Source organism: Colius striatus, chromosome 5, assembly GCF_028858725.1.
Source record: "Colius striatus isolate bColStr4 chromosome 5, bColStr4.1.hap1, whole genome shotgun sequence".
Classification (NCBI taxonomy): Eukaryota; Metazoa; Chordata; class Aves; order Coliiformes; family Coliidae; genus Colius; species Colius striatus.
In genome coordinates this window covers 57,922,060-57,947,147 of record NC_084763.1, presented here as the reverse complement: position 1 = coordinate 57,947,147, position 25,088 = coordinate 57,922,060, and the positions used below count along the sequence as shown (strand labels likewise).

The following is a 25,088-nucleotide window of genomic DNA, read 5'->3' as shown; positions in this document are numbered from 1 at the left end:
ACTTGCCTAGGAGGAGCTGCCAGAGAGTTGATGAGATCTGATTTTTGCTGATGCTCACTGGTGCTGACTGACTTTTGCATCGCCGTGCTGATGGACAGGGGGCTTTGACATCATTTTCCTCTTTCATCTCTCCCCATTAAAAAAAACAGGGAAAAGCTTAAGCTCTCCTTTTCAGCCCAAACTAGACAATGCTAAAACCTCACCTCCTTTAATCTGGGCTGCCTTTTTACTGGAGCTTTTGAATGGTTTCTGTGGCAGAAGCCTCTGTTTCCTTGGGAGCCCTGCGGGGTGATGTGGAGCCAGAGGGATGAGCTGTGTTAGTGGCAGGGGATTCAGACAGTGTGGAAGCTCTCTGGTGGGAAATCTTGTTTGCCCTTCAAAGAGGATAAATTTGTCCCTCTGTAACTACTTGTTCTTTAGGTTATTTAAATTACCTGTGGTGGGCAGCTTTTTGTTACTTAAGGGAGAAGCTTTTCCCAAGCAGCTGAGGCTGGGGGGTTTGTGAGTCTCCTCCCTGTTGACCAGTTCTGTGATGGAGGGTGGGCACCCTCTGTCCATTCTGAGGCACAAGCTTTGGGAAGAGAGGTTGGAACATGTGTGTGAGGAGGAAAGGCTGTGGGACCTGGGGCTGCTCAGCCTGGAGAAGAGAAGCCTGAGGTGAGGATCTTATCAACACTTAGAAGCACCTAAATGGGGGGGTGTCAGGAGGACGGGGTGACACTTCTTTCTGTATTGTCTAGCTGGGAGTAATGGATATGAGCTGGAACTCAAAAAGCTCCACTTAAACACAAGGAGAAGCTCCTCTGGTGCTGAGGTGAGGGAGCCCTGGCCCAGGCTGCCCAGGGAGGGTGTGGAGGCTCCTCAGGAGGTTTCCAACCCCACCTGGACACGTTCCTGTGCCCCCTGAGCCAGGGGAAGCTGCTGTAGCAGGGGCTGGATGAGCTGTGCAGGGCCCTTCCAGCCCCCAGCATGCTGGGATTCTATATAGAAGGAGACATTTGGTGTTTTTGCCTCCCTCCTGAAAGATTCAGCGTGAGCTCAGCTGTCAGCAGCTCTGGGGGAATGACCTGGGACATTTGTTGTGAAGTTTAACTCCTGCAAATGTTCTGATTGGAGCTCCTGCTTTATGAAACCTTGGAGAACATACCCAGGAGCCAAATCCCTAGGGAAGCAGGCCTGAACCTACAACAATACCTGCAGGGCTTTCACTTGTCCTCTCATTGAAGGAAATATGGTTGTTGCTGGGGAGGCAGCATCAACGTGGCCCTGAGCACTTGAGCTCTGTAAATCATGGTAAAATCTAACAAGGTGTTTATTGAGACAGAGCAGTGTAGCTAAAGGTCACTTTGAGGCTTTTCCTCCCATGGAAGTGTTTGATTTCCCCCTTTAGCTTCTATTTTTGAAGCTTTTAAAAGCTTTTCCTTTTTTTCAGATTTGATTCTATTTCCTTTGACAACTCTCAGCATCTTTCTTCAGGTCTTTTTGTTTTCTAACTAGGGCTCAGCATTCCTTTTCCTGCTGCCCTTAGTTCCATAAAGACAGCAAATGCAAATCACCCCCCTGCTCAGATCAGCCAGTGGAGAGCAGGAACGTTTCAAGGGTAGTGATGTATTTTCATCTGGAAGAAAGCAATTGGAAATACAAATGCCAACAGGGAAAAGGGGATGTCTGTGTGAACTCTGAGACACACTCCTTGAGCTGCAGACGTGCTGCAGGAGTGGGGATCCAAAGCTGAGCTAAGCAGCAGGCGCATTCCTGAGTGGCTTCAGCAGAGCTACGAAGGACGTAGTTAATAAGCAGGAAAAACTCCAGTGACCTTGAGAAGTGTGGTGGGAGGCAGTGAGGGGCAGCAAAGCAGCTGGAAGGAGTGGTCCAGGCTGGTGGTGGAGGTGATGTGAAGCATCTAAGGCCAGAGGGTGTTTGTTAGAAGTTGGGGACAGGCCAAAAGGAGAAAATGTAGTTTGGAAATGTCCCGATTTGAGCCGTTCCTTGCAGTTAACACAGGATGCTCAGTGTCCTCAGGACATCTGCACATGTTCCTGTGGGACCTGATCTAGGTGGGACCTGCTTTCCCAGGGGAGTTGCACTGGATGAGCTCTAAAGGTCCCTTCCAACCCTCACCATTGTGTGACTGTGCGAGCTTGTGCAGCAGGAACGACAAGCTGCGCTGCTTTTCCTTTAATGTCACTGTTGCTCCCGTGTCTCTTGGGACACAGGTGGCTTTGTGCCCAAAATGTGGCAGCTCCAGGTTATTCCCACTGCTTTGTGTGAAGCCAGGCACAGAGGCAAACAGCAGGAATGCCCCTGGGCCCATGGAGAAACTGCTCTTTGGCCCTGGGTTATATCCTCACCTGTGCTGTAAAAATCCAGGTTGCTCGGGGCTGCTGCAGGTTCTGTGCCCAGGTGGCACCAAAAAAGAGGCAAAAGGTGGATGCCTTGTTTGTGCTAACTTAGGTTCTCTGTCAGATCAGCCTAAGGAGAGCTCTCCAAAAATGTTTAGTTGTATCTGGGTGTAAAAAAACCCCAACATGACAGGGGAGAATAAGAAAGAAACCAAATGGTGAGAGCTCTGCTTTGAAATACCGAGAAACTGCCACGGTGAAGTATGGAGTGGCTTAGAAAGCATCTTGTGTCTGCAGCATTTGAATTTCCAAGGGAGCAGAGCAGATGGATGTGCTCTTGGCTTCTGTGGAAGTGCTTGTTGTTGGCATGGATCTCAGCGTTGTGCACACACACATGTAGATGTGTGTATGTACATATATAGAGAGAGGAGTTCCTGCATTCAGATCCCCCCTTCTCCTTCCTTGCAGCCCTCCTTCGCTTCCTTTGCTTGTAAAGTGGGTGGTGTAATACTTCCCCTGGAACTTAAGGAGGAATGGTTGTAGGGAAGAAAAGTCCTTGCTGTAGAAGTGATACTTACCAGTTCCAGTCATAGCCAGCCCTTATTGTGCAGACAGTTCTGAGTGCTAAACAAACAGCCTCCAGGTAACTTCCCAGTAAAAGGCCTTGTGTATTCTTCTCCTTTGCCAATGGAGTATGTGGCAGCTCAAGGGGATGCTGCTCATTTTGCAAAAGTATCTGTCAGCAAGACCAAGGAGGAGATGGCTGTGGGGAGGTGGGGGAGATGCAGGAGATGCACAGCTGGGTGCTGCCTGGCTGCCGCCCGTGTGAGGGTTCACCTGTGCTGCATCAAACCCTTACAGAATGAGAGCTTGGCTAGGTGCTGCTGCTGTGGCAGAGGGGTTGGACTGGATGGTCTTTTGAGGTCCCTTCCAGCCTTTAAGATTCTGTGATAACAGCTGTTTCTCCTGCTGTCTTGGCCAAAAAGCCACACACGAGGCCAGCAGGGCCAGGGCTGTGCCCATCCCCTTTGAGGCTGCAGCTCCAGAGCTGTGCTCAGTGCTGGGCCCCTCACTCACTGCCACAGGGACACTGAGGGGCTGCAGCGTGGCCAGAGCCGGGCACAGAGCTGGGGAAGGGGCTGGAGCACAAGGGGATGGGGAGGGGCTGAGGGAATGGGGGTGTTGAGCCTGGAGAAGAGGAGGCTGAGAGGAGACAGCAGCACTCTCTGCAGCTCCCTCACAGGAGGCTGGGGCTGGGGGGATTCAGTTTCTGCTCCTGAGTGACAGGATGAGAGGAGACAGACTCAAGTTGCCCCAGGGGAGGTTGAGACTGGAGCTGGGGAACAATTCCTCCCCCAAGGGCTGTCCAGCCCTGTCCCAGCTGCCCAGGGCTGTAGGGGAGTGCCCAGCCCTGGAGGGACCCCAAAGCCGTGGGGCTGAGGTCAGTGGTGGCTGTGGCTGTGCTGGGGATTGGTTGTTCTCCATCAGCTCCACGGGCTTTCCCTACGTAGTTGTGGTTCTGTGGAAAGCAGCAGCCTCTCCTCTGAGCTCGCGTGACCCTTCGGCCGTGTTGGTGCAGGGAAGCGTGTCCCAGCCCGTCCCTCGCTGCGTGTGGCTGCGCTGGCGCCTTCCCCCCGTGTGGCACATCCAGGACAAACCCCTGTGGCTGTGGCCCAGCCTTTTGTTCCCTTTTGGCCCCAGTGGGTGGCTGCCCTGCTCCTCCACACCCACCTGAGCCGGCAGGGCAGGGGGGGCGAGGCCGCCGTGCTGCTCGTTTCCTTTGCAGCGTGTCCGTTCCGCTGCGGGGCCGTTCTGTCTGTCCCAGAGAGTCCTTTGGTGGCCTGGGCCAGGGTCCCCGCAGGCCCTGAGCTGCCCCTGGCTGGAGCCGGGCGTGTGGCCCCGCTCTTGGCTCGCTGCCGCCCTCTCCCCGTGTGCTGCCGCTGGGTTTGGGCTCTGGCAGGGCGCCACAGCCCCGCTCCTCAAAACAAAGCACCGGGCGGCTCAGAACACAGTTGCTGTGGAAACAGAGGCCAGGGAAGTCATTGCAGTGAGGATAAACCACACACAGGGCCACAACGGCTTCGTTTCTGCTGGGGATTTATGAGCAGGGTGATAAAGGTTCTGGGCAGAGCTGGGGACGGGAGCCTGCAGACCAAATGCGCTTCCACCAGCCAGGGACACGTCCGGGCGGGCAGGAGCGCGGGGTCGTCTGACCTCAGCACATGTCCCCCGAGGCTCTTCTCTGCAGTGCCCCCCTGTAACAGCCTTGGCTTTGAGACAAGGGGCTCTCCAGGTGTACTCCGGGGCGATGGGGCTTGGGCATCCTTTGGGGAGACAGATGGAGTCAAGGTGGCTTGAGCCTGGAGCTCCCTGGAGATCTGGGGTGTCCGTGGTGCCTGCAGCCCCCTCCAGCCCTTACACTCAGTGGTTCTGGGAGAAGAGCTGTGGGAACAGAAGGGCCAAAATACCTGTGCTTCAACCAATGCTGTACTGGGTGCAGACAAAGGGGGTACTGAAAGATAAGGTTGCAGGTGAATTGTGCTCTGTCTGTGCACCGCTGATGACAGCCCTGTGAAATCCTTGTTGAGTGGTGGGCCCCTCACTCCCACAGGGACCCCGAGGACTGGAGCGTGGGCAGAGCTGGGGAAGGGTCTGAAGCACAGCCCTCCAGAGAAAATGGCCTCAAGTTGTGCCAGGGAAGCTTTAGAGCGGGAACAATCCCTTCCCCTAAAGGGGCTGCCCAGGGCTGAGGTGCAGTCCCCATCCCTGGAGGGCTTCCAAAGCCCTGTGACTGTGGGGCTGAGGGATGTGGGTTAGTGGTGCTGGGGTAACAAGTTGATGATCTTCAGAGGCCTTTCCAACCTGGAGGGTTCTGTTGGTAAGGAGCTAGGCTTGCTTTTGTAGGAAGGAGGGTCTCTTTGTTTCACTTAAGGATGTTTAAAGAGGATGGTTATAGTCCAGACTCAAATCCCTCTCTGCTTATTCACAGCTCTTTGCCATGATCAGTGGAAACAGTGACAGTCACAGCTGTCTCCTCCACACACTGTTTGACAGGTTTTATGCAAAGGAGCCAAATAAATACAAGTATTTTGCTCTGGCTGTAGTCCCTGAGATGCTGCCACGCAGATGTGAGGCAGCACTACAGGCTCAGAAAGGGATCCTGCTCTTGCTGATCTCTCTGCCCTCCCTCCAGTGAGCTCAGGTTAAAACACACTGAGCCAGCTTAAAACTAACCCCACAGGAAGAACAACTGCTGGGTTTCTCTCTGCTTCCATTGCTGGAGCTGGCTGATGGTGAGACCTTGTGAGCAGGAGGGGTGGGGAAGAGGATGGTTGGACCTATCATAGAGTCCTGGAATCATTTTGGTTGGGGAAAGCCCTTGAAGCTCCTGCAGTCCCAGCCCTCACAGTACCATGGCCACCACTGACCCCTGGCCCTCAGCACCTCAGCCCCACGGCTTTGGGGTCCCTCCAGGGCTGGGCACTCCCCCAGCTCCCTGGGCAGCCTGGCACAGGGGCTGACACCCCTCTCAGGGAAACAGTTCTGCCTCAGCTCCAGCCTCAACCTCCCCTGGGGCAACCTGAGGCTGTTTCCTCTTGTCCTGTCATTATTCCTGGGGAGCAGGGACCAAACCCCAGCTCCCTGCAGCCTCCTGTGAGGGAGCTGCAGAGAGTGCTGCTGTCTCCCCTCAGCCTCCTCTTCTCCAGGCTCAACACCCCCATTCCCTCAGCCCCTCCCCAGCCCCTTGTGCTCCAGCCCCTTCCCCAGCTCTGTGCCCGGCTCTGGCCACGCTGCAGCCCCTCAGTGTCCCTGTGGCAGTGAGTGAGGGGCCCAGCACTGACACAGCCCTGGAGCTGCAGCCTCACAGAGCCCAGCACAGGGGGACAATCACTTCTTTTCCTGCTGGTCACACTATTTCTGATACAAAGCAGGATGCCAAAGGCCTGCTATGAGTCAGGCAAGGAGCTGCAGAGCAGCTGAGACCTGGGGAAGCTGGGGGAATCCCTCCCATCCTGAAACCAGCAGCAGTTGGTGCCCCACAAGCTTTTCCTTCACTCTCACCTCTCCAGAAGACGAAGGGGAGGGAGTGACATAACTGACCTCGCTGGCCATGACGTGTGTGGCTGGAATGGCTCAGCACAGCCACAGAGCAGATGGATGGCCAAAACGGTTTGTTCTGCCCGACTGGAGCCTTCAGCAGGCCATGCTGGGCTTTGGGAATCCCTGTGTGCTCCTTCCCTCCTGCAGACTCACACTGGTGCCGGTGAAAGAGGGGCTTTCCTCTCCATTCAGCTTCTGTGGCCGTGAGAGTTTGGAGGCAGGGCTAGTGAAAGCTGCATTTGGCCTTTTTCCAAGGGCACAGGCAGGGTTTCCTCCCTTCCCCCCTCACAAAACAACAAGTAAACAAGTCAGAGCTCTTGCTGACCTTCTGTTGAGGATCCCTTGGCCCTCTCCCATTAGCCATCTACTTTCCTTGCCCATTTTGCATGTATTAATGCTGGTTTTCCATGCTGTTTGCTTGAGGCTGAGCTTGCTCCAACATCCCAGGGTGCTGCTGCTGTGCTGGAGGGGTTTCAGCATCTCGCGTGGTGTCTGGATGAACAAGTAACATCCACAGAGGTTGTCAGACTCCCTAAAAACAAATCTGTAGGGAACCAGTTGTCCTTGAGGAGGAATAATGCAAAGCTCAGCTCTTGAGCACTTCATACTGTTGTGTTCCATGGGGTTCAGGCTTTCTGCACAGGTCAGTGTGGTGCTGTTCTGCTCTCACACCAGTGTGAAGCAGGTCAGGATGTGGAGTCCCAGCACTGGGCAGTGCCCTTGGATCTTGCCCAGCTCGATGAGCTGAAGATGGGAAGTTTGGGTGAAAATATTTCTTCCTTACCCAAAAAACCACGAGGCACTGAGCTCCATTTTCAACCCAAACCTGAAATGTTAGCTGGGGCTCAGCACAAGCCTTGAGGTGGCTGAAGGTAGCTTGGCACTGCCCATCTCCTGCTGTTGGAAGGAGAGAAAGTTTTATATCAGCAGTGGGGTGGCAGCAGGAGCAGGGATTGTCCCCCTGTGTTGGGCTCTGCTGAGGCTGCAGCTCCAGTGTTCAGTGTTGGGCCCTGTGTTCAGGGAGAGGGTCTGTCTGTGCTCCCAAGTGACAGGGCAAGAGGAGACAGCCTCTAGTTGCTCCAGGGGAGGTTGAGATTGGAGCTGGGGAACGATTCCTTCTCCCAAGAGCTGTCCAGCCCTGTCCCAGCTGCCCAGGGCTGTGTGGCAGTGCCCATCCCTGGAGGGACCCCAAAGCCGTGGGGCTGAGGCCATGGGTCAGTGGTGGCTGTGGCAGTGCTGGGGACTGTTGGACTCCAGTGGCTTCAAGGGCTTTTCCAACCTCAACCATCCTGTCAGTCTGTGACCCACCACAGCCCATTGCATGCTTAAGGCACATGGATAAGGAAGGGTTCAAAGGAGCCTTTATGCTCATTTTTCTGCAAGGAGCTCTTTTCTTGTCACTGAAGCATTTTGTTTTGGTGCACATGGTGAGTGTGCAGTTGGTAATGCCACATCTCCTGCAATGCCCAGTGCTTTGGTGCTGGACTATAAATACCTGCTTATGAAATGGAGTGATGTGCCAAGGCTGTGTGTTCATTTAGGCCCACAGCATCCCTCCCAGCTGCTCCTGAACCATCCCAGTTTCATGGATGGGGAAATTAAAGTCTTGTTGCTGACATATTATATGTGAGAGAGAAGCCTGAAGGAATGGTTGTGGTGTGTTGGTGTAGTGAGAGGGTGCCCTGGAAGCAGAGCTGAGAGCTGGCCCGAGAGGAACCTGCTGAGACTCACCAAGGGCAGAGTCCTGCAGCTGGGGAAGAACAACCCCCTGCCCAGGACAAAAAGTTCCCCTGGCACAGGAGGAGAAAGTCCTCTGGTGCTGAGGGGAGGGAGCCCTGGCCCAGACTGCCCAGGGAGGGTGTGGAGGCTCCTGCTCAGGAGGTTTCCAACCCCAGCTGGACACGTTCCTGTGCCCCCTGAGCCAGGGGAAGCTGCTGGAACAGGGGCTGGGGCTGGCTGAGCTCTGCAGGGCCCTGCCAGCCCTCATCACTCTGGGATCCTGTGATAAGGCTGCTCTTAGTTGTAAGGACTTCTCAAGTTTAGCTCTCCCATAAGCACCAAGCAGATGTCGCCTCCCTCAGAGCTCAGGTGCCCCCAGCACCTTCTGCCTGGGAGCAGACAGTGAGTGGTGACTAGCCGAGGCAGTTCCCTGGCAGGCTGGCTGGGCAGTGCTGCTGCAGGGCTGCCTGCACTTGCTTTTCATCCAACTTTTGCTTAATTAATAAAGAGAAAAGAAAGACCTCCAGAAAAGAGGTTAATCATCAGCTCCAGCAATGCAGCCAGGTTTGTCCTGTGCCCAAAGCTCACTGCTTCATTAGCCCGTGCAGAGCCTGCGTTTATGTTTCTGCAGCTCTCCGGAGCTGAGCTCTCTTTTGTTACACAAATGCAGGGTTGGGAGGGTTCACGTGTGGAGCTTCACCGCTGAAGCAAACCTGTAACCTTTCAGTAAGATCTTGGTGTGTAAACACAAACCTGGTTGTTGTGTTTCTCCCTCTTCCCCCCCTCCCTCTCCTCCCCCCTTTTTCCTTCCTTGGAGAAAGGAAACTGGTCATGTGTAGCACTTGCTTTTGTTTCTGCTTTTATCTGAGAGCAACACAAGTGACATATTAAACTCACTGGAATGCCTCTAGAACTCAACCAAGCCAGCCTGGCCCTCTCTTGCCACCCACCCCAGAGGAGAGGATAAGTGGAACGTTGTCCCTGTCTGCACTGTGACTTGGCTTCAGTGTGACTAGCAGGTGTCTCTCTTCAAAGTGATGTGCTTTTTTTTGTGTCTGCATGCTGGAACAGAAGGATGTGGCTCAGTGAAGCTGTGAAGGGGGTTAAAACAGGCACCCTGTTCCTCTGGCACAAACAGAGTTACTTCTCAAGTGAAAAACACCTTTTTGTTTGGTAGAGACTCTGTTGGTGCTTGAGTGTTGTGACCTGGAAATGAAGAGCTTTTCTCAGGAGGGTGGGATGACTCTTGGAAGCACATTAACCTGTCACATTCAAATAGAGCAGTTTTGCTGGGAGAGGAACAAGCTGCAATGATGTGCTCTGTCTCTGGCCAGCACAGCTTTAGCCCAAGGACTGGCTGTTTGTCCTCAAAACATGTCAGTGCCCCCAGCACAGCCTAAAAACGCCAGAAAGCTGTTGCTGAGAGGGACTGTCGTGACAGTGGCTGTTAAGGAGTGATGTTTTACTGCACATCTTCACAGGCATTTGCCATTTCAAAGGTGGGTGGTTCTCCTGCATCCTTGAGTAGTCCCTACTGGGCATTTGCCTCTTTCCAGACAGTGACTCTGGTGCAGATTTCATTCAGAGAAGAGAGCTCTCAAACCAGGGCTGTACCTGCACCACACAGTGGAAGCTCACATGAAGGAAAGCCTTGCATTAACTTTGTGTGTTGGTAGGGAGAATTGCTGGAGGGGCTTGGCACAGGCACTGGGAGAAAAGGCTCATCATTCACACCAAATTTGAAGGCAGTAGCACAGCAGCACCTCTAATAACCACAATTTGACCTGCAGAGAGTTGGTGAGTGAAAAACTGACTGAGCTGTGACCATGGTCACAGCCCAGAAAGCCACCTGCAGCCTGAGCTGGATGCCAGGGAGTGTGGGCTGGAGGGAGGGGAGGTGCCCCTCTGCTCTGCTGTGCTGAGACCCCCAGCTCTGGGGCCACCAGCAGAAGGACGTGGAGCTGCTGGAGCCAGTGCACAGGAGGCCCCAGAGCTGCTGCCAGGGCTGGAGAGAGTTGAGCACAGGGCCAGCAAGGTGATGGAGTGGAGCATCTGCCTTGTGCTGAAAGGCTGAGGGAGCTGGGGCTCTGCAGCTTGGAGAAGAGGAGCCTGAGGGCTGAGCTCATTCATGTTACAAACCCATCAAGGGTGGGTGTGAGGAGGCTGGAGCCAGGCTGTGCTCAGGGATGGCCAGTGACAGGACAAGGGGCAACGGGGACAAGCTGGAACAGGAGAGGTTCCAAAGCAACACAAGGAAAAGCTTCTTCCCTGTTGAGGTGAGGGAGCCCTGGCAGGGGCTGCCCAGATGGGCTGTGGAGGCTCCTTCTCTGCAGCCATCCCAACCCAGCTGGATGAGTCCCTGTGTGCCCTGCTCTAGGTGCTGCTGCTCTGGCAGGGGGGTTGCACTGGGTGAGCTTTGCAGGTCCCTTCCAGCCCTTGTGATCCTGTGATCCTACAAAAGCTTTGTAGTTCTCATCTTGGGCTTTATATTGGTGTCACCAGTTTCCCTGGGCCACAGCAACTTGCTGCCAGAAACACTCTGCAGCCTTTGGGTGTTTTGACATGAGTGAATGATGATAACAGGTATATTGAAATCAACCAACCAGGAGGCATTTGGGGAAGAAATAGTTGTGTTTTGCACAAATGTTTGTTGTATTTGAGTCCCTTTCCTTTGGGATGGGGTGATGTTTTGGAGGTGTGGATGGCAACAGAAGTGTTGTGTTTTCAGGGGTGGGTTTGTGCCTTGTGTTTGTTTCTTGCAGCAAGTCACGCTGTTGGGGCTCTGGTTTAACCATTTCCATAGTAACCAGCTCTGCCTGAACCAGGATTAGGAGTTCAATAAGGAATGAGCAGCAGGGACACAGAAGCTCCTTGGCTATTAAAAATCAGGGGTTTACACAAGTCCTGCAAAGGTTGCTGGGTTCCAAACAGCTTTTGCAAAGCATCGGGGGCTCTGGGGTACTGAGGGTCCTTTAAGGAGGTTTTTATGGTCAGAACTTTCTCCTGTAAAATTTTACAGTGAAATTCCTGGTTTTTTGGACTACTTCAAGACCTGGAGCTCCGTGGGTTTTCTTAAAAGCGTGCTGTGTGGCCAGGAGCACCCTTTAGCTACTCCCTGACGTCTCCTGACGGAGCTGCTTGCATTCTGGCATCAAAGGGCTGGGGAGGAGCAGCGAGGTGGGAGCAGGGCTGCACAGCCCTGCCTTGCCACACTTCAAGGGCATCTGAGTTTAAAGAGAGAAGCAGCAAGTGCTGGGGTGTGCCATGTTCAGACTAAGGCACTGTAACTCCGTCCTGGCCTGGCAGCTGACCCGACCGCCCCTTAGCAGGGGCTGGGTGAATGTGGCCTCCAAACAGGATGAGTGCTCATTACCTGCATGAAGTCATCTGCTTCTTGTGTAGAAAATCAGGCTCTGGGAGCTTCCCAGTTAACAGAGATGTGAGGATGGGCCGTTGTCTGGGGTTGCTTTTCTTGCAGCTTCAAGCACTTGCATGGGCTCCCCGGGGCCGGCTCTCAGCAGCCAGTAAGTGGGAGAAGGAGCAGCTACAGCTCAGCTGGCAAGAGAATAGCTGGAGAGACCAAACTTGCTTTGTTCCAGCACTGACCTCTTTTTAACTCCTCCAAAAGAGACAGTTATTTGTGCCAAAGAAGCACTTGACTGGTAAGGGGACCATCCTCTAAGCCTTACATGAAAGATAAGGAGATCTTTAGTATTCTGGTCAGTCCCCAGGGAAAATGAGTCAATATTAGCTCGTGGGAAGAGGAGAAGCTGTCAGGTCATTTGGTTGGCTTTTTGGGGTTGCCAGGGGATGGGCAGCTGTGGCTGGGCTGCATTTGATCTGGGTGTGCAGGGCCAGCTAAGTAGCTGGAGGGATTGGAAAGAGCAGCTCTGCTGAAGCTGGGGAGGAGTGGAAACGGGGTTAGAAGGTTTAGGCAGATACCAAAGCAGGGAAATTTGATCGTTGTAACTCTGGGTAAAGGCCAACTCCAATTAGAGGGGAAAGCAGCTCTTCAGACAGAAGAAAAGCCAGTGGAGAGAAGAGAGGGAGACAGATACCAGGTTCAGTTCATAAAGTGTATATGGGAAGGAGTTAAGTGCCACACTCATATATGGGAATGCTGAGCTGCTTTCCAGACCAGTGATGAGGAGAAGCTATTAGACATCTAGAGAAAAAGCCACTTCAAATCAGCAGTTGTAGGTAATTTGCACCTCGGGATCCTCAAATAATCAGCTGAAGAGGCTGTTAGCCCGCTGTGGTTTGATTTGTGTCTTTCCTGAATACCGGATAAATTCCAAAGGGCTGGAAAAGTACCAGTAAAACAGCAGCACTTGAACAGAAAGGCAAGAGGGAGCGTGGGTGAAGGCAGTTTGGGTGCTGCTGGTGTGGAAGGGAATGGTGAAAAGCCTGATTTGCAATTCTTTTAAGGGTGAGGAAAAGGGAGTGTCTCCTTTTGTCATGTAAATGTGCTGTAGTGAGGGGTTAGTGTTGCACAAGGCTTTACAGCTGGGGAATGGGTAACTGATAGCTTAATAGCTGTCAGCTAGGCATCCTCCCCAGGCACAGGCCTTGCTTGTGCACCCAGTGAGTCCTTTGGAAACGAGGGGTGAACTTTCTGCTGGCCTCACGAGAGCTGCCTCAAGGTCTGAAGCTGCTGAGGTCTGAGTAGAGATGGTCGTGTTTGTATCGAGCTTTCTGTGCTGTGAGCACACACTGATGGCTCACAGGCAGCTTTCCACCCCCAGTCCCTGTGCTCAGGGCTGCCCTCACCCCACTCACCCCCAGCCTGTGCCTGGCACTGCCCTGACCCACCTGCAGCCCCTTGCCCTTGTTGACTTCCACGAGGTTTGCATGAGCCCACCTTTTCAGCCTGTCCATGTGCTTCTGGATGCCAACCCTTCACTCCAGCATGTCAGCCCCAGCACACAGCTTGTCCATGAAATGAGTTCACCTCTGGAAAGCCAGCAGCATTAGGCAGGATGCCAGAAGAAGAAGATGAGACTCAGAGTAGACCTTCTCACTCTCAGCAACTCCCACACAGGAGCCTGGGGCTGGGGCAGTCAGTCTCTGCACCCAAGTGACAGGATGAGAGGAAACAGCCTCAAGTTGCCCCAGGGGAGGTTGAGACTGGAGCTGTGGAACAATTCTTTCCCCCAAGGGCTGTCCAGCCCTGTCCCAGCTGCCCAGGGCCATGGGGGAGTGCCCAGCCCTGGAGGGACCCCAAAGCCTGAAGCTGTGGGGCTGTGGCAGTGCTGGAGGAACTTGATGATCTTCAAGGGCTTTTCTAAGCTCAACCAGTCTGTGATTCCATTTTCACCCTTTCAACTTAGTGGGTACAAACTGCTCTTTGGAAGTGGCACTAAGCTGTGGCATCCTGTGGGTTTGAAGTGAAGCTGCCCAAGAAAGGTGTGTGTCCTCTGCCTGCTCTGTTCAGGACAAAGTTGTGTTGTCTCTCATTTCTTGGAAAAGATGCTTCACTCTGCAGGGTGGCACTGCAGGGGCCTGAGACCTCTCAGAGGTATTCCACAAGTCAGGTGAGGTGATTTCGACATCCCCTTTGGCACTGAGTCTTTGCAATGCAAAGTGAGTTATTTCCTTGTTATTCCAGTGGAAGAGCAAGAAAAGCTGAGGAGAATTTGCTGAAGCCCAGGGGAAAATTCCTTATTTCTCCAAATGTTCTGTTCACTTTGGTGCTGAGGTGAGGGAGCCTGGCCCAGGCTGCCCAGGGAGGGTGTGGAGGTTCCCAAACCCACCTGGACATGTTCCTGTGCCCCCTGAGCCAGGGGAACCTGCTTGGGCAGGGGCAGGGGCAGGGGCTGGCTGAGCTCTGCAGGGCCCTTCCAGCCCCCACCACTCTGGGATTCCAAGTTGTCATTACTCATCTCTGGGTATTGAACTGTCAGATATATTCTCTTCTCTGCCTGGTGCTGGCTGGGAGGGAAGCAAACCAAGGCAGAACAATGTGCTCTGCATCCCAGTTTTGCAAGGCACACATCATCCAGCTCCCTATACAGGTTCAGCTAAGAGCATAAGCTGTTACTAATCCCATGTAAAGCTTGCTGTGGCCCCTGTGGATGTTGCAAAAAGGGAGCTGACATCCCCTTTTGAACAACCTTATACAAACCTTCTTGGATTTACACCTGTGGATTAGATTCTTCTCACCTCAGACCCCTTTGTGAAGGGCCCTGGAACAGAAGCCTCTCTGCAGGTAACTACAAGCCAAGGGTTGGCCAGTTGTGATGTGTGTGAATTAAAACACGTGGGAGACTACAAGCAAGTGACCTTTCTAAAGTTGGGAGCTTCTGTCTGGAGTGTCTCCTTCCAGCTTTGTGTGCTGGCAGTTGCTGAACAGGCGTCTATGTGTGTGTCTCCAATCCTATGACTTACAGCTAAGAATAACAAGCCCTTTGAAAACCACTGGAGTGAGAGTGCAAAGGCAGAGGGGTTACTCTCAGCTCTGCAGTGCTGAGAACATGAAGCTTGAACAGGAGTAGTGAGAGTTGCATGGGTGCTGTGCACCTGTGGAAGTGGCCACCAGCAAGGGAAGGGAAAGGCCTCATGGCATGGAGGAAGAACGGCTGCGGTAAGGAGCACAAAGGCTGCTTCAGGGAGGAATCCTTCCTTCCCTCCCTCTGAAATGAAGGTTGTGACACAATCTTCTTTGGGGAGGAATCCTTCCTGCATTAGGAAATGAAGGTTGTGACACAACTGTCAAACAGAAAGGCATGGAGAGGATGACAAAGGGGCAGATCTTAAGGCAAAAGCTGGGAGCAAAGTGGAGACCTCAGAGATGGAGCTGCTGATTCAAAGTCAGATAAACCCACCATGGGCACAGAGGAAAGAGGAGAGAGCTGGGGCAGTGGTAAAAGAGGAGCTGTGAGATAAAGCTGGGAGGCTGGCAGGCTGGCTGTGTATCACTGCATGAGCACAGTCATGAGATCTGCCTCTTTATCAGCCCAGGAGGCACAGTGTCCTCAGCACAGGTTCTGCTGCAGACTGAGGCGTTTTTAACTAGGGCTGTCACGGCGACTTCAGTAACTGTGATGGTGGTGATGGGGGAGAAACGAAATGCAATCACTTGGCAGCTCTAACAGCTCGAGCTGCTGCGAGCACCGAGGCTTTCCCTCTCCATGTCCTGCTGCAGACACTGTAACTACTTACTGCTGGAGCAGTTGCAAGTTCAGCCTTCTGGTACAGTGGGAAACTCGAGCATTTTGGGTGAGGAAGCGTGGAAGTGGAGGAAGGATCTTCTCCAAAGGCTGGCTGGGTGCTGCTGGCTGTGCACCCCACCTGCTCCAGCCTCAGACCAGCCTGAATCAGCTGCTAAACGCATCTATTTAGGACCCCCTGAGGGCTCCCTGCTCAGCACCAAGCCACTGTCCTCTAACAGCTTTGCCTTTGTTCAGCTTGTGTGAACCTGAAGGCAGCACAGGAAGCCCTCAGCCCTCGTGGTGAGCTGTGGGTGCAGGGGGAAGGCAGCACAGCCCGGCTGGAGGGACAAGCAAGAAGCCCGGCAATCGGGAGAGGAGCAACGCTCCTCCTCTGCTGCATCCATCAGATAGTGCCTTACAAACCTTCCTGGGTTTGTTTTTCTCTGTGGAACTGGTGGTGAGCAGTCTCTTTGCAGATCTTGTCTCGTTGCAGAGCTCTGCTGGAGGTTTATGGCTTCTTGGCCACGTGCTGCCTGTGCCCCGTGGCTGGAGGTTTCCGGCACTCTCCGCTACCGAAACCGAAATCCTGTTTACGAGCTGTTTTGCAAAGAGGGAAGCAGCACTAATTGCTCTTGCTGGGGGGTTGTGGGGAGGGGAAGGGGAAGCCTCACTTCAGACACCTGTTTCAGGCCTCGTTTGTGTTCCACTTGCGTGCTGATTTGTCTGGTGGGTGCCGGGTAGCAGCGGGCGGTGGCTGAGCTGAGGATGAGGGAGTGGGCGCTGCTGGCAGCCCTGAGCAGGCTGGGAATGGTTATGTGCAGTCAGGGCATCTCCTGGAGCTCTGCTGCCATCCTCATTATACTCAGTACTTCAGCAGGAGGGAACACAAGGGACTGTGTCTCCTTCTTTCCAGCTCGAGACATCCCCAGGGAGATTCTCACAGAATCACAGAGTGGTTGAGGTTGGAAAAGTCCTTGAAGATGATGGAGATCAACAATTAATGTAGCACTGCCACAGCCAGCACTGCCCCACAGCCCTCAACTCCAGGCTTTGGGCTCCCTCCAGGGCTGGGCACTCCCCCAGCTCCCTGGGCAGCCTGGCACAGGGCTGGACAGCCCATGGGGGATGAAATTGTTCCCTGTCTCCAACCTGAACCTCCCCTGGGGCAACTTGAGGCTGTTTCCTCTCATCCTGTAGCAACACATGTGCTGTGCTGACAAGGAGAGCCATAGCAGTGCCAGAGTCCCAGGCTGGAGGCACTACAGGGCCTGTTGCATGCAGTTGCACTTGCTGGTGGTGTGCTTGTTTTTTTCTAGGGGTGTGAGCATGTGGGCAGGGCGCTGCTCTGAGCTGGCTTCTCCCTGCACAGGCTCCCTCCCTACAGGAGAACACTGGGGTGGTAATGGGGAATAAATTGGAACAGGGGATTTTGGGCAAGCTCTGGAGGGGTGGTGGGATTTCAGTGTCAAATTCTTCTTAGCATATGGGGAAAAGAAAGATTTGCAGTGCTGCAGGGAGCACAGGTTTGCAGGAGAGACAGGCAGGGCTTGGGGTGAGTGTTCTTGCCAAGTAGCTCTGTAGGATTTCTGAACCTGTTTATAACCCCCTGGGATAAAATTCTCCCAAGAATGAGGGGAATGCAGGCTCTGGTGTGCTGCAAGTATGAAGAGATGAAAGGAATGAGAAAGGATTTAAGAGTGCAAGGAGGTGCTTCCCACCACCTTAAATAACAGGGACTGAAGGGTGTCCCTGTGCTGAGTGCACACCAGCACACACTCTTACCCAGCCACGCTCAGTGACAGAGGCCTGTGCAAGTATCACAAGGTTACTCTGGACTGAAAAATGAAGCTAGAATTACAAACAGGGGATTGAAGCAGAACTAAATCCTGCTCTTAGGAGCAACTGGTTTTCCTTCTGAAAAGACAGCACCGTTTCTCTTGCCCTTTGGTCGGGAGCTGAGCCTGAAGGAGCCACAGAGGAGCCTGCAGCAGAACTGAGCTGTTTCCTGCCTGGTCTCCCTGTTGGCACACCCACTAATGTTTAACCCAGGTTGCAGGATAGAGTTCTAAAGTTTGTGTAGTCCCATAGACATGGTAAGCAAGCTGCTCCCTAGGGAAACCCACTCCAGGAGCCTGGACTCGGCTGGTAAATGCCTGAATTCTCCAGCCAGGCTTCTAAGACAGCAGGTAACTCATCCCAGTGATTGCTGGTCTGAAAGTGATCCTGGTTTTTGCTCTGGTTATAACCATTTTTTTCTGAGCCCCTTTCCAAAGCAAGATGGGAACCTGCTTCAGCCTTGGGGAAAACACTTTGAGCAGGGTGACCTAAAAGGGCTTCATCTCTTTGAAGGCACAGCTGGCCTGTGTGGGGTGAGGGAAGGATGCTGCTTGAGGAGAGTTTCTCTGGTCCCTGAGCTCTTCCTGTTCATAGAATCATGGAATGGTTTTGGCTGGCAGAGCCCTTTCAGCCCATGGAGTGCAGCCTCTGTCCCAGCCCTGTCACCCACCAGCCCATTGCCCTCAGTGCAGCACCCACCCGGCTCTGAAACCCCTGCAGGGTGACTCCAGCACCTCCCTGGGAGCTGTTCCAATGCCTGACAGCCCTGGCAGCAAAGAAACTCCTCCTCACATCCAGCCTGAGCCTCCCCTGGGGCAACTTGAGGCCGTTTCCTCTTGTTCTGTTGCTTGTTATCAGGGAGAACAGACCCACCCCCACCTGGCTGCAGCTGCCTTTCAGGTAGTTGCAGAGAGTGAGGAGGTCTCCCCTGAGCCTTCTTTTCTCCAGGCTCAACAGCCCCAGATCCCTCAGCCCTCCCTCAGCTGAGACGTGCTCCAGACCCTTTCCCAGCCTGGCAGCTGCCTCTGGATCCTCTCCAGCACCTCCATGTCCTTCTTGTAGAGAGGGGCCCAGAACTGGACACAGGGTGGAGGTGCAGCCTCCCCAAAGCCGAGGCCAGGGCAATGATCAGCTCCCTGCTCCTGCTGACAACACTGATCCTGATCCAGGCCAGGCTGCCCTTGGCCTTCTTGGCCACCTGGGCACGGGGCTGGCTCATGTTCTGTCTGCTGGAAGGCAGATGGATGTTGGCACAGCAGCCCCTGTGCATGAATGGCAGAGTGAATCACAGCCAGGTAATGCAAATGCTGTGTGTTTATGACCAGGTAACGGGTGTAACCCTCCTCTTGGAGCCAGCCATGCTGGAGGAAGTAAAGGCTCAGCTAAAGCTGTTGTGCTTTTCACTGGGAGGATGCTGAGGAGTTCAATCAGAAAAGCAAGTGCTTCAAGGAGGATGTTACTATCTGTAATGATGTACTTGGCAAAATAAGGGCAGGTGTGTTGAACCACTTCATTCAGTGGTTGAATTAAATCAGTTAATCAGTGTAAGAACCAAACAAGCCCCTTCCCAGCTCGTTGTTGTTAACATCTGCTATCCACTGCTCCTCTGGGTAATAAATAGAACTGGTAACTTAACTAATAAGCTGTTAGTGCCAGTGTCAGGGTGATGCAAAACAAGCCTCTTCACAAAGGGAAAAGGGAAAGTGAAAGGGAAAGTCAGTTGGTGTTGCTGCACCGTGTTTCTGGAGCTGAGCTGAGCCCCTTGGTGCTGATGGGTGTTTGATTTCTGCTGCTTTCTTTCCATGCCTCTTGAAATGTCTGAAATAACAACTTAGGAGAAAGCAAAGGGCCCTGTGTGAGCCCTGTGCTGGGCCCTGGGAGGCTGCAGCTCCAGGGCTGTGTCAGTGCTGGGCCCTGGGAGGCTGCAGCTCCAGGGCTGTGTCAGTGCTGGGCTCTGGGAGGCTGCAGCTCCAGGGCTGTGTCAGTGCTGGGCTCTGGGAGGCTGCAGCTCCAGGGCTGTGTCAGTGCTGGGCCCCTCACTCACTGCCACAGGGACACTGAGGGGCTGCAGCGTGGCCAGAGCCGGGCACAGAGCTGGGGAAGGGGCTGGAGCACAAGGGGCTGGGGAGGGGCTGAGGGAATGGGGTTGTTGAGCCTGGAGAAGAGGAGGCTGAGGGCAGACAGCAGCACTCTCTGCTGCTCCCTCACAGGAGGCTGGGGCTGGGGGGGGAGTTCTAAGTGACAGAACAAGAGGAAAGGGGCTGGAGTTGCCCCAGGGGAGGTTGAGGCTGGAGCTGAGGCAGAGCTGTTTCCCTGAGAGGGGTGTCAGCCCCTGTGCCAGGCTGCCCAGGGCCATGGGAGAGTGCCCAGCCCTGGAGGGATCCCAAAGCCATGGAGCTGAGCCCATGGGTCAGTGGTGGCTGTGGCAGTGCTGGGGGACTGTTGGACTCCAGCAGCTTCAAGGGCTTTTCCAACCCCAGCCATTCTGTGACTTCTGCAGGTGATGTGGTGGGTCATGAGCCAGCCAAGTGTGGGCTTTGGTCACTGCCTAATCTTCCATGATTAGAATGGTAGAAGGGTTGGAAGGGACTTATAGAGCTCATCCAGCCCCAGCCCCTGCTCCAGCAGCTTCCCCTGGCTCAGGGGGCACAGGAACGTGTCCAGGTGGGGTTGGGAACCTCCCGAGAAGGAGCCTCCACACCCTCCCTGGGCAGCCTGGGCCAGGGCTCCCTCACCTCAGCACCAAGGGACTTTCTCCTTGTGTTTAAGTGGAACAGTTTGTGTTCCAGCTGATGTCCATCACCCCTTGTCCTGTCCCTGGTCTCTACAGAGAAGTGTCACACCATCCTCTTGACAAACACCTTTTAAATACTTGTAATAACTACTGAGATCTCCCTTCAGTCCTCTCCAGGCTGAGATTCTTCTGTTTGCCTCTAGTTGCCTTCTGGCAGCACAATAATATCCATCCTTTCTCCTGGAGCTGGGAGGGTGGGATTTCTCTCCAGGTCCTGCCACAGTGACATGGTGAAGGCGTCAGTGGCTGCTGCCTGTGCTCGGTGCCCCCATCTCCTCGTGCTCAGCCATTTAACACAAGGGGGTCATTCAGGCACAGGGTGAGGTTTCCCAGCCCTGTTGCTGGTTGCAGCTCGCTGTTTGCTCTCTGCATTGGTGCAGTTGGCAGTAATGGGGGATATCAGTGCTGAGGGAGAGGAGAACTCAGTTTCCCTTACCTCTGTTGGTGTGGAATGCTGAAGGGAGGAAGGAGGAGAACAGCCTTCATTTAAAGGGGTTCTAATGTAAAAGTCATTCCAAAGCTTGCCTTGGTGTTTGCCCTTGTGCCCTCTGGGAGGGTTCCTGAGCTGCTGCTTGCTCCCTGACGTTTCCAGAGAGGCCAAGGCCTGACAGATCAACTTCTCCTTTCAGGACAAGGACAGTGGTGAGCCTGAGAGCAAGCACCTCAGAGAAGATGAAGAGGAGGAGAACGACAAGCACAAGTAATGATTAATTCATTCATTCATTCATTGCACTCTTGCACGTGCTGTCCCAGCCCTGGCTGCTGCTGAGCATCTTCCCTTGCCTGCCTCCGCTTTCCCTTAGTGTGACTTTCACCTCGGGCTGCAAATGATCCAAGGTGGGGGAACAGAGGGGCAGAGCCTGAGGGAAGGTGCAGTCACAGGGTGCCATGGTGAGCCTGGGGGGTGTGTTGGGCTGCCCAGGCTGGTCCCCTCTGAGCCCTGGGAGGTGTGAGCACAGAGGGCAGCGGGGCCGGGTGTCGGCGCTGAGCCTGCGCCGGGCTCCTGCGGCACAAACCCCGTCACGTCTGCCTTGGACACCGGGGGTGACGTTTCCTTTGAAGGTGTGGAACGTGGTTTGAAGATGTGGAACGTGACCTTTTCTCATCACTCCACCCGTGAGAAACCTCCTGTGTAGGGGCTGTGTGGCAGAGATGCTGCTGCATGTGAGCTGTGTGTGCTCTGCTGAGAAAGCACAGCTCCAGCCTCGCGCCTTGGGGAGAACAACTCCTGGCTGGTGTCAGAGACAGCGTGACCAGCAGGCCCAGGGCAGTGCCCATCCTCTGAGGCTGCAGCTCCAGGGCTGTGTCAGTGCTGGGCCCCTCACTCACTGCCACAGGGACACTGAGGGGCTGCAGCGTGGCCAGAGCCGGGCACAGAGCTGGGGAAGGGGCTGGAGCACAAGGGGCTGGGGAGGGGCTGAGGGAATGGGGGTGTTGAGCCTGGAGAAGAGGAGGCTGAGGGCAGCCAGCAGCACTCTCTGCAGCTCCCTCACAGGAGTCTATGGCCAGGGAGGGGGGGATTCAATTTGAATGACAGGACGAGAGGAAACAGCTTCAGGTCACCCCAGGGGAGGTTGAGGCTGGAGCTGAGGCAGAACTGTTTCCCTGAGAGGGGTGTCAGCCCTGTGCCAGGCTGCCCAGGGAGCTGGGGGAGTGCCCAGCCCTGGAGGGATCCCAAAGCCCTGGAGCTGTGGGTGCTGAGGGCTGTGGGTGAGTGGTTAAAAGATCTTTTCCAACCAGAAGGATTCAGTGATCTCACAGCAAGGCCCCTCCTTGGGAGCAGCTGCCCGGCTGTGGGGCTGGGAGGGTTTCTTTCCCAGCTTTGTGGGTGCCACGGTTGAGTTTGTGCCAGAAAAGACACGAGGTCTGGGCTGAAGCTGAAACAGGAGCTGGAGAGCTTGGAAATGATGATGAATAATGAATACACAGGTGTTGCTTTCCAGCCCTGCCAGTCAATACACGGCGTGGCCGGGTGCTGCAGCGTGCGGCCTGGGCTGCCTGTACCAGCAATGCACTCCTGTACCAGCGATGCAATGCACTCCTGCTGCCAACCTGCAGCTCTGAGCTGGTCTCTGCAATCTCTGAACAAACCCTCTCCTGCTTGCACTCAGAGTGACTTCCAGGCTGGGGGTTGCTGCTGTGTGCACGTGCTCCCGAGCAGCCTGGGGCTGATGTGGTTTTCTTTGGCGTCACTGCCGTGAAGCTGCCAAGTCACTTTTTCCACCAGTGCCCGTTGGTGAGCTCTCATCCTGTGGCAGGTTCTGCACAAAGCCTTCCCCTGCCTCTGGGTGATGCCCTTGAAACTTTCCCTGAGGTTGTATGTAGAGGGTAAAGGTGTTGAGTGGGAACTCCTGGCTCCAGTCAGCCACGTACTGAGGGACAGGGAAGTGCTGGAGAGAGGCCAGCGAGGGCTCCCACTGAGATAACTCAGAGAATCCCTTGGCATTGACCCTGAATTTGAGAGAGGAGATGCCCTGGCAGCCAAAATGTGCCTTCCCTGCAGGGCACCCCTCGCCCCACACCAGCCTGTCCACGGCCGTGCTGCTCTCCGGGGCTGAACGCCAGCACGAGCACCCCACGGGGTGCCTCAGGACACAATGCCGTGGCCCCTCTGCAGGGCTGAGCTGCACCCAGGGCCCCAAAAGCCAGGCAGCACCTGGGGCTTTCAGCACAGGCCGGTTCCTCCTCCATCCCTGCAGCCCCCACAGCCCCCCTTCAGCCCGGGGGCAGCCACAGGAGCCTCCCTCCACACACCTCTCTGCCTGTGTGGGGACACACGCCTTGGCAGCTTCCTGTTTCTTTTTAGTCTCTGATTGATTCAAATCTCTTCCCCTCCTCCCCCTCCCCTTTTCTTTCTGATTCTTGTTTGGTTCCTTGTTTTTATCTGCAGGGAGCCAGCCTGTCAAAGGCCTCTGTGAAAGCCCTGATACACGGGCAGCAATTTCAGCTGGGGCTCTATCTCTGATCTGAGCTCTCGGGGGAGTTTGTATCTGTCAGTGCAAAGCTCTCAGCTGGGGAGGATGGTTTTTGTAAGGCAGCCAGGCTCAGCTCCCTGACCGGGAAGCACCATCCGCCTCTGCAGGGAACAGGGCGTGGGTGGACTTCAGCCCTTCCGCTCCTCCCACTTGCTTTGGGGCTGGGAGAGCTGCAGGACGAGCTGCCTGGAGCTTGGCACCAGCAGCCAGCCCCTGGGGAAGCAGGGAGGCCTTGGGAGCTGGGCTGCAGTTCCTCCAGTGGAGCTTGGCAGCGTGAATAAGAGCCCGAGGCAGGGCTTGGAGCGGGGAGATGGAGGCAAAATACATCTTCAAGTCTTCAGTTGAACTAGAAGCAGCTTCAGTGAGCTGCTGGGGATCAGGGGCTTGTTTCCACGCTCACCCTTTGGAGTCACAGCTCTGTGCTGTGCTGCTCATGGAGGGGAACTTCTGGGAGGCCCTGGGGGAGGGAGATGTGGGAACAATGGCACAGCCTGGGGCAGACACACTGGGCTTTCCTTTATGGTAGCCCCTGCACAAAGAAATACATCAGCAAGTCTGCTCAGTGTTAGCTTCAGCTTGGCTTCTCCTGCTCTGGGGACATTCCAACCCTGCTGGATGAGTCCCTGTGTGCCCTGCTCTAGGTGGTGCTGCTCTGACAGGGGGGTTGAACTGGATGAGCTTTGCAGGTCCCTTCCAACCCTTAGAGAGCAGTGTAGGGGAAAGGGAGCTGGGGGTGCTGGTGGGCAGCAGGATGAGCATGAGCCAGCAGTGTGATGGCAGGATGGAGCCAGGCTGTTCTCTGGCCAGTGACAGGACAAGGGGCAACAGGAACAAGCTGGAACAGAAGAGGTTCCAAAGCAACACAAGGAAAAGCTTCTTCCCTGCAGAGGTGAGGGAGCCCTGGCAGGGGCTGCCCAGATGGGCTGTGGAGGCTCCTTCTCTGGACACATTCCAGCCCAGCTGGGCTCCATGCTGTGAGTTGGGCTCCATCATCACCCTGTGTCTCCAGGGTCTGGGAGCAGGGGGAGCTGCTTGCCCAGGGCAGGAGGAGATGGGAATGGGCCAGACTGGGGACTGTCACACCTTTTGCCTGGGGCTGGAGAATGGAGAACAGGGGTTTGGGTGGCCAAATCCACCTGGGTGGGGAGATTCAGGAGCTGGCAGGATCTGGGTTCCCTTCTGAAGCTGCCTGTCCCCATTTTGATGCCCTTCCCTCTTCTGTGAGGGTGCCATGGACCTCCCCTCCAGTTAGAGCTGTGTTAGGAGGTACCTCTGCAGGGAGGGTCCCATGGAGCTTCATGGTCCAAAGCCTGGCTGCACCCCCCTCACAGAAGCTGTTTCTGTGTTTGATGGTGATCCTGTCTTTGCTTGGGGCAGACTGGGTGTCCCTCTGCCCAGCTCAAGGGTGAGCAGCCACAGGTGAAAACCTGGTCCCTCCTACCCAGCTCTTGGCTCTGGTTAGTGCTGGCCATGGCAGTGTGAGGATTCAGTGACCTTCAAGGTCTTTTCCAACCCTACTGATGCTGTGACTCTCTGCAGAGGTTCTCCTGCAGCTCTCCTCCTGCCACACCTGGAGATAAATCCATCTCTCCCCATCTGTGCTCCCCTGAGAAGCATGTCCTGAGAAACCAGCTGCTTCAGCAGCTTCTGGGGGCTCAAGCTGATAACAAAGGCCTCTGTTTCTCAGCATTCCTCAAGTGCCTTTCAGCCCCAGTGCAGGGAGGAGGAGGAGGATGTGCTCCAACACGCTCAGCTATTCCAGCAGAGGCAGCCCTCTCCCAGCACAGAGAGCTCATGGCTCTCTGCCTCTGCTTGTCACTTGCTTCTTTGCCTTGGGTAAGGAATCCAGGAGACACCTTTGTCCTCTGGATCAAACAACAGCTCTGCACCTCTGTGTTACAGATGCTTCTGTCCTACTGCAAGAGAGGGTGTGAGGAGAGCCTTGGCTGACGTGGTGTGTTTGGGAGGTGAAAGTCATCTCTGGGTGTTGCAGTGGGAGCAGGTGCAGATCATCTCAGGGTGTCTGTTGGTGGCTGGGTAGGTCACTGTGCACACAGAGGCAGCCTGGACATGTGCAGACCTTCCTCCCATAGAATCATTGCATCGTTCTGGTTGGAAAAGACCTTTAAGATCATTGGAGTCCCAGCCCTGCCCTCACCCTGCCACAGCC

At 54.8% G+C, this 25,088-nt stretch overlaps 1 protein-coding gene across 2 annotated transcripts in view; it reads left to right on the top strand.

The window, feature by feature from the left end:
- Nucleotides 1–25,088, top strand: part of CCDC12 (coiled-coil domain containing 12) — a 41,128-nt gene that overhangs the window by 6,975 nt on the left and 9,065 nt on the right. For both annotated transcript variants that reach the window (XM_061996252.1, XM_061996253.1), the window contains exon 2: nucleotides 20,573–20,643. In XM_061996252.1, the coding sequence (XP_061852236.1) occupies nucleotides 20,573–20,643 (71 nt within the window). The remainder of the gene's footprint in view (nucleotides 1–20,572; nucleotides 20,644–25,088) is intronic.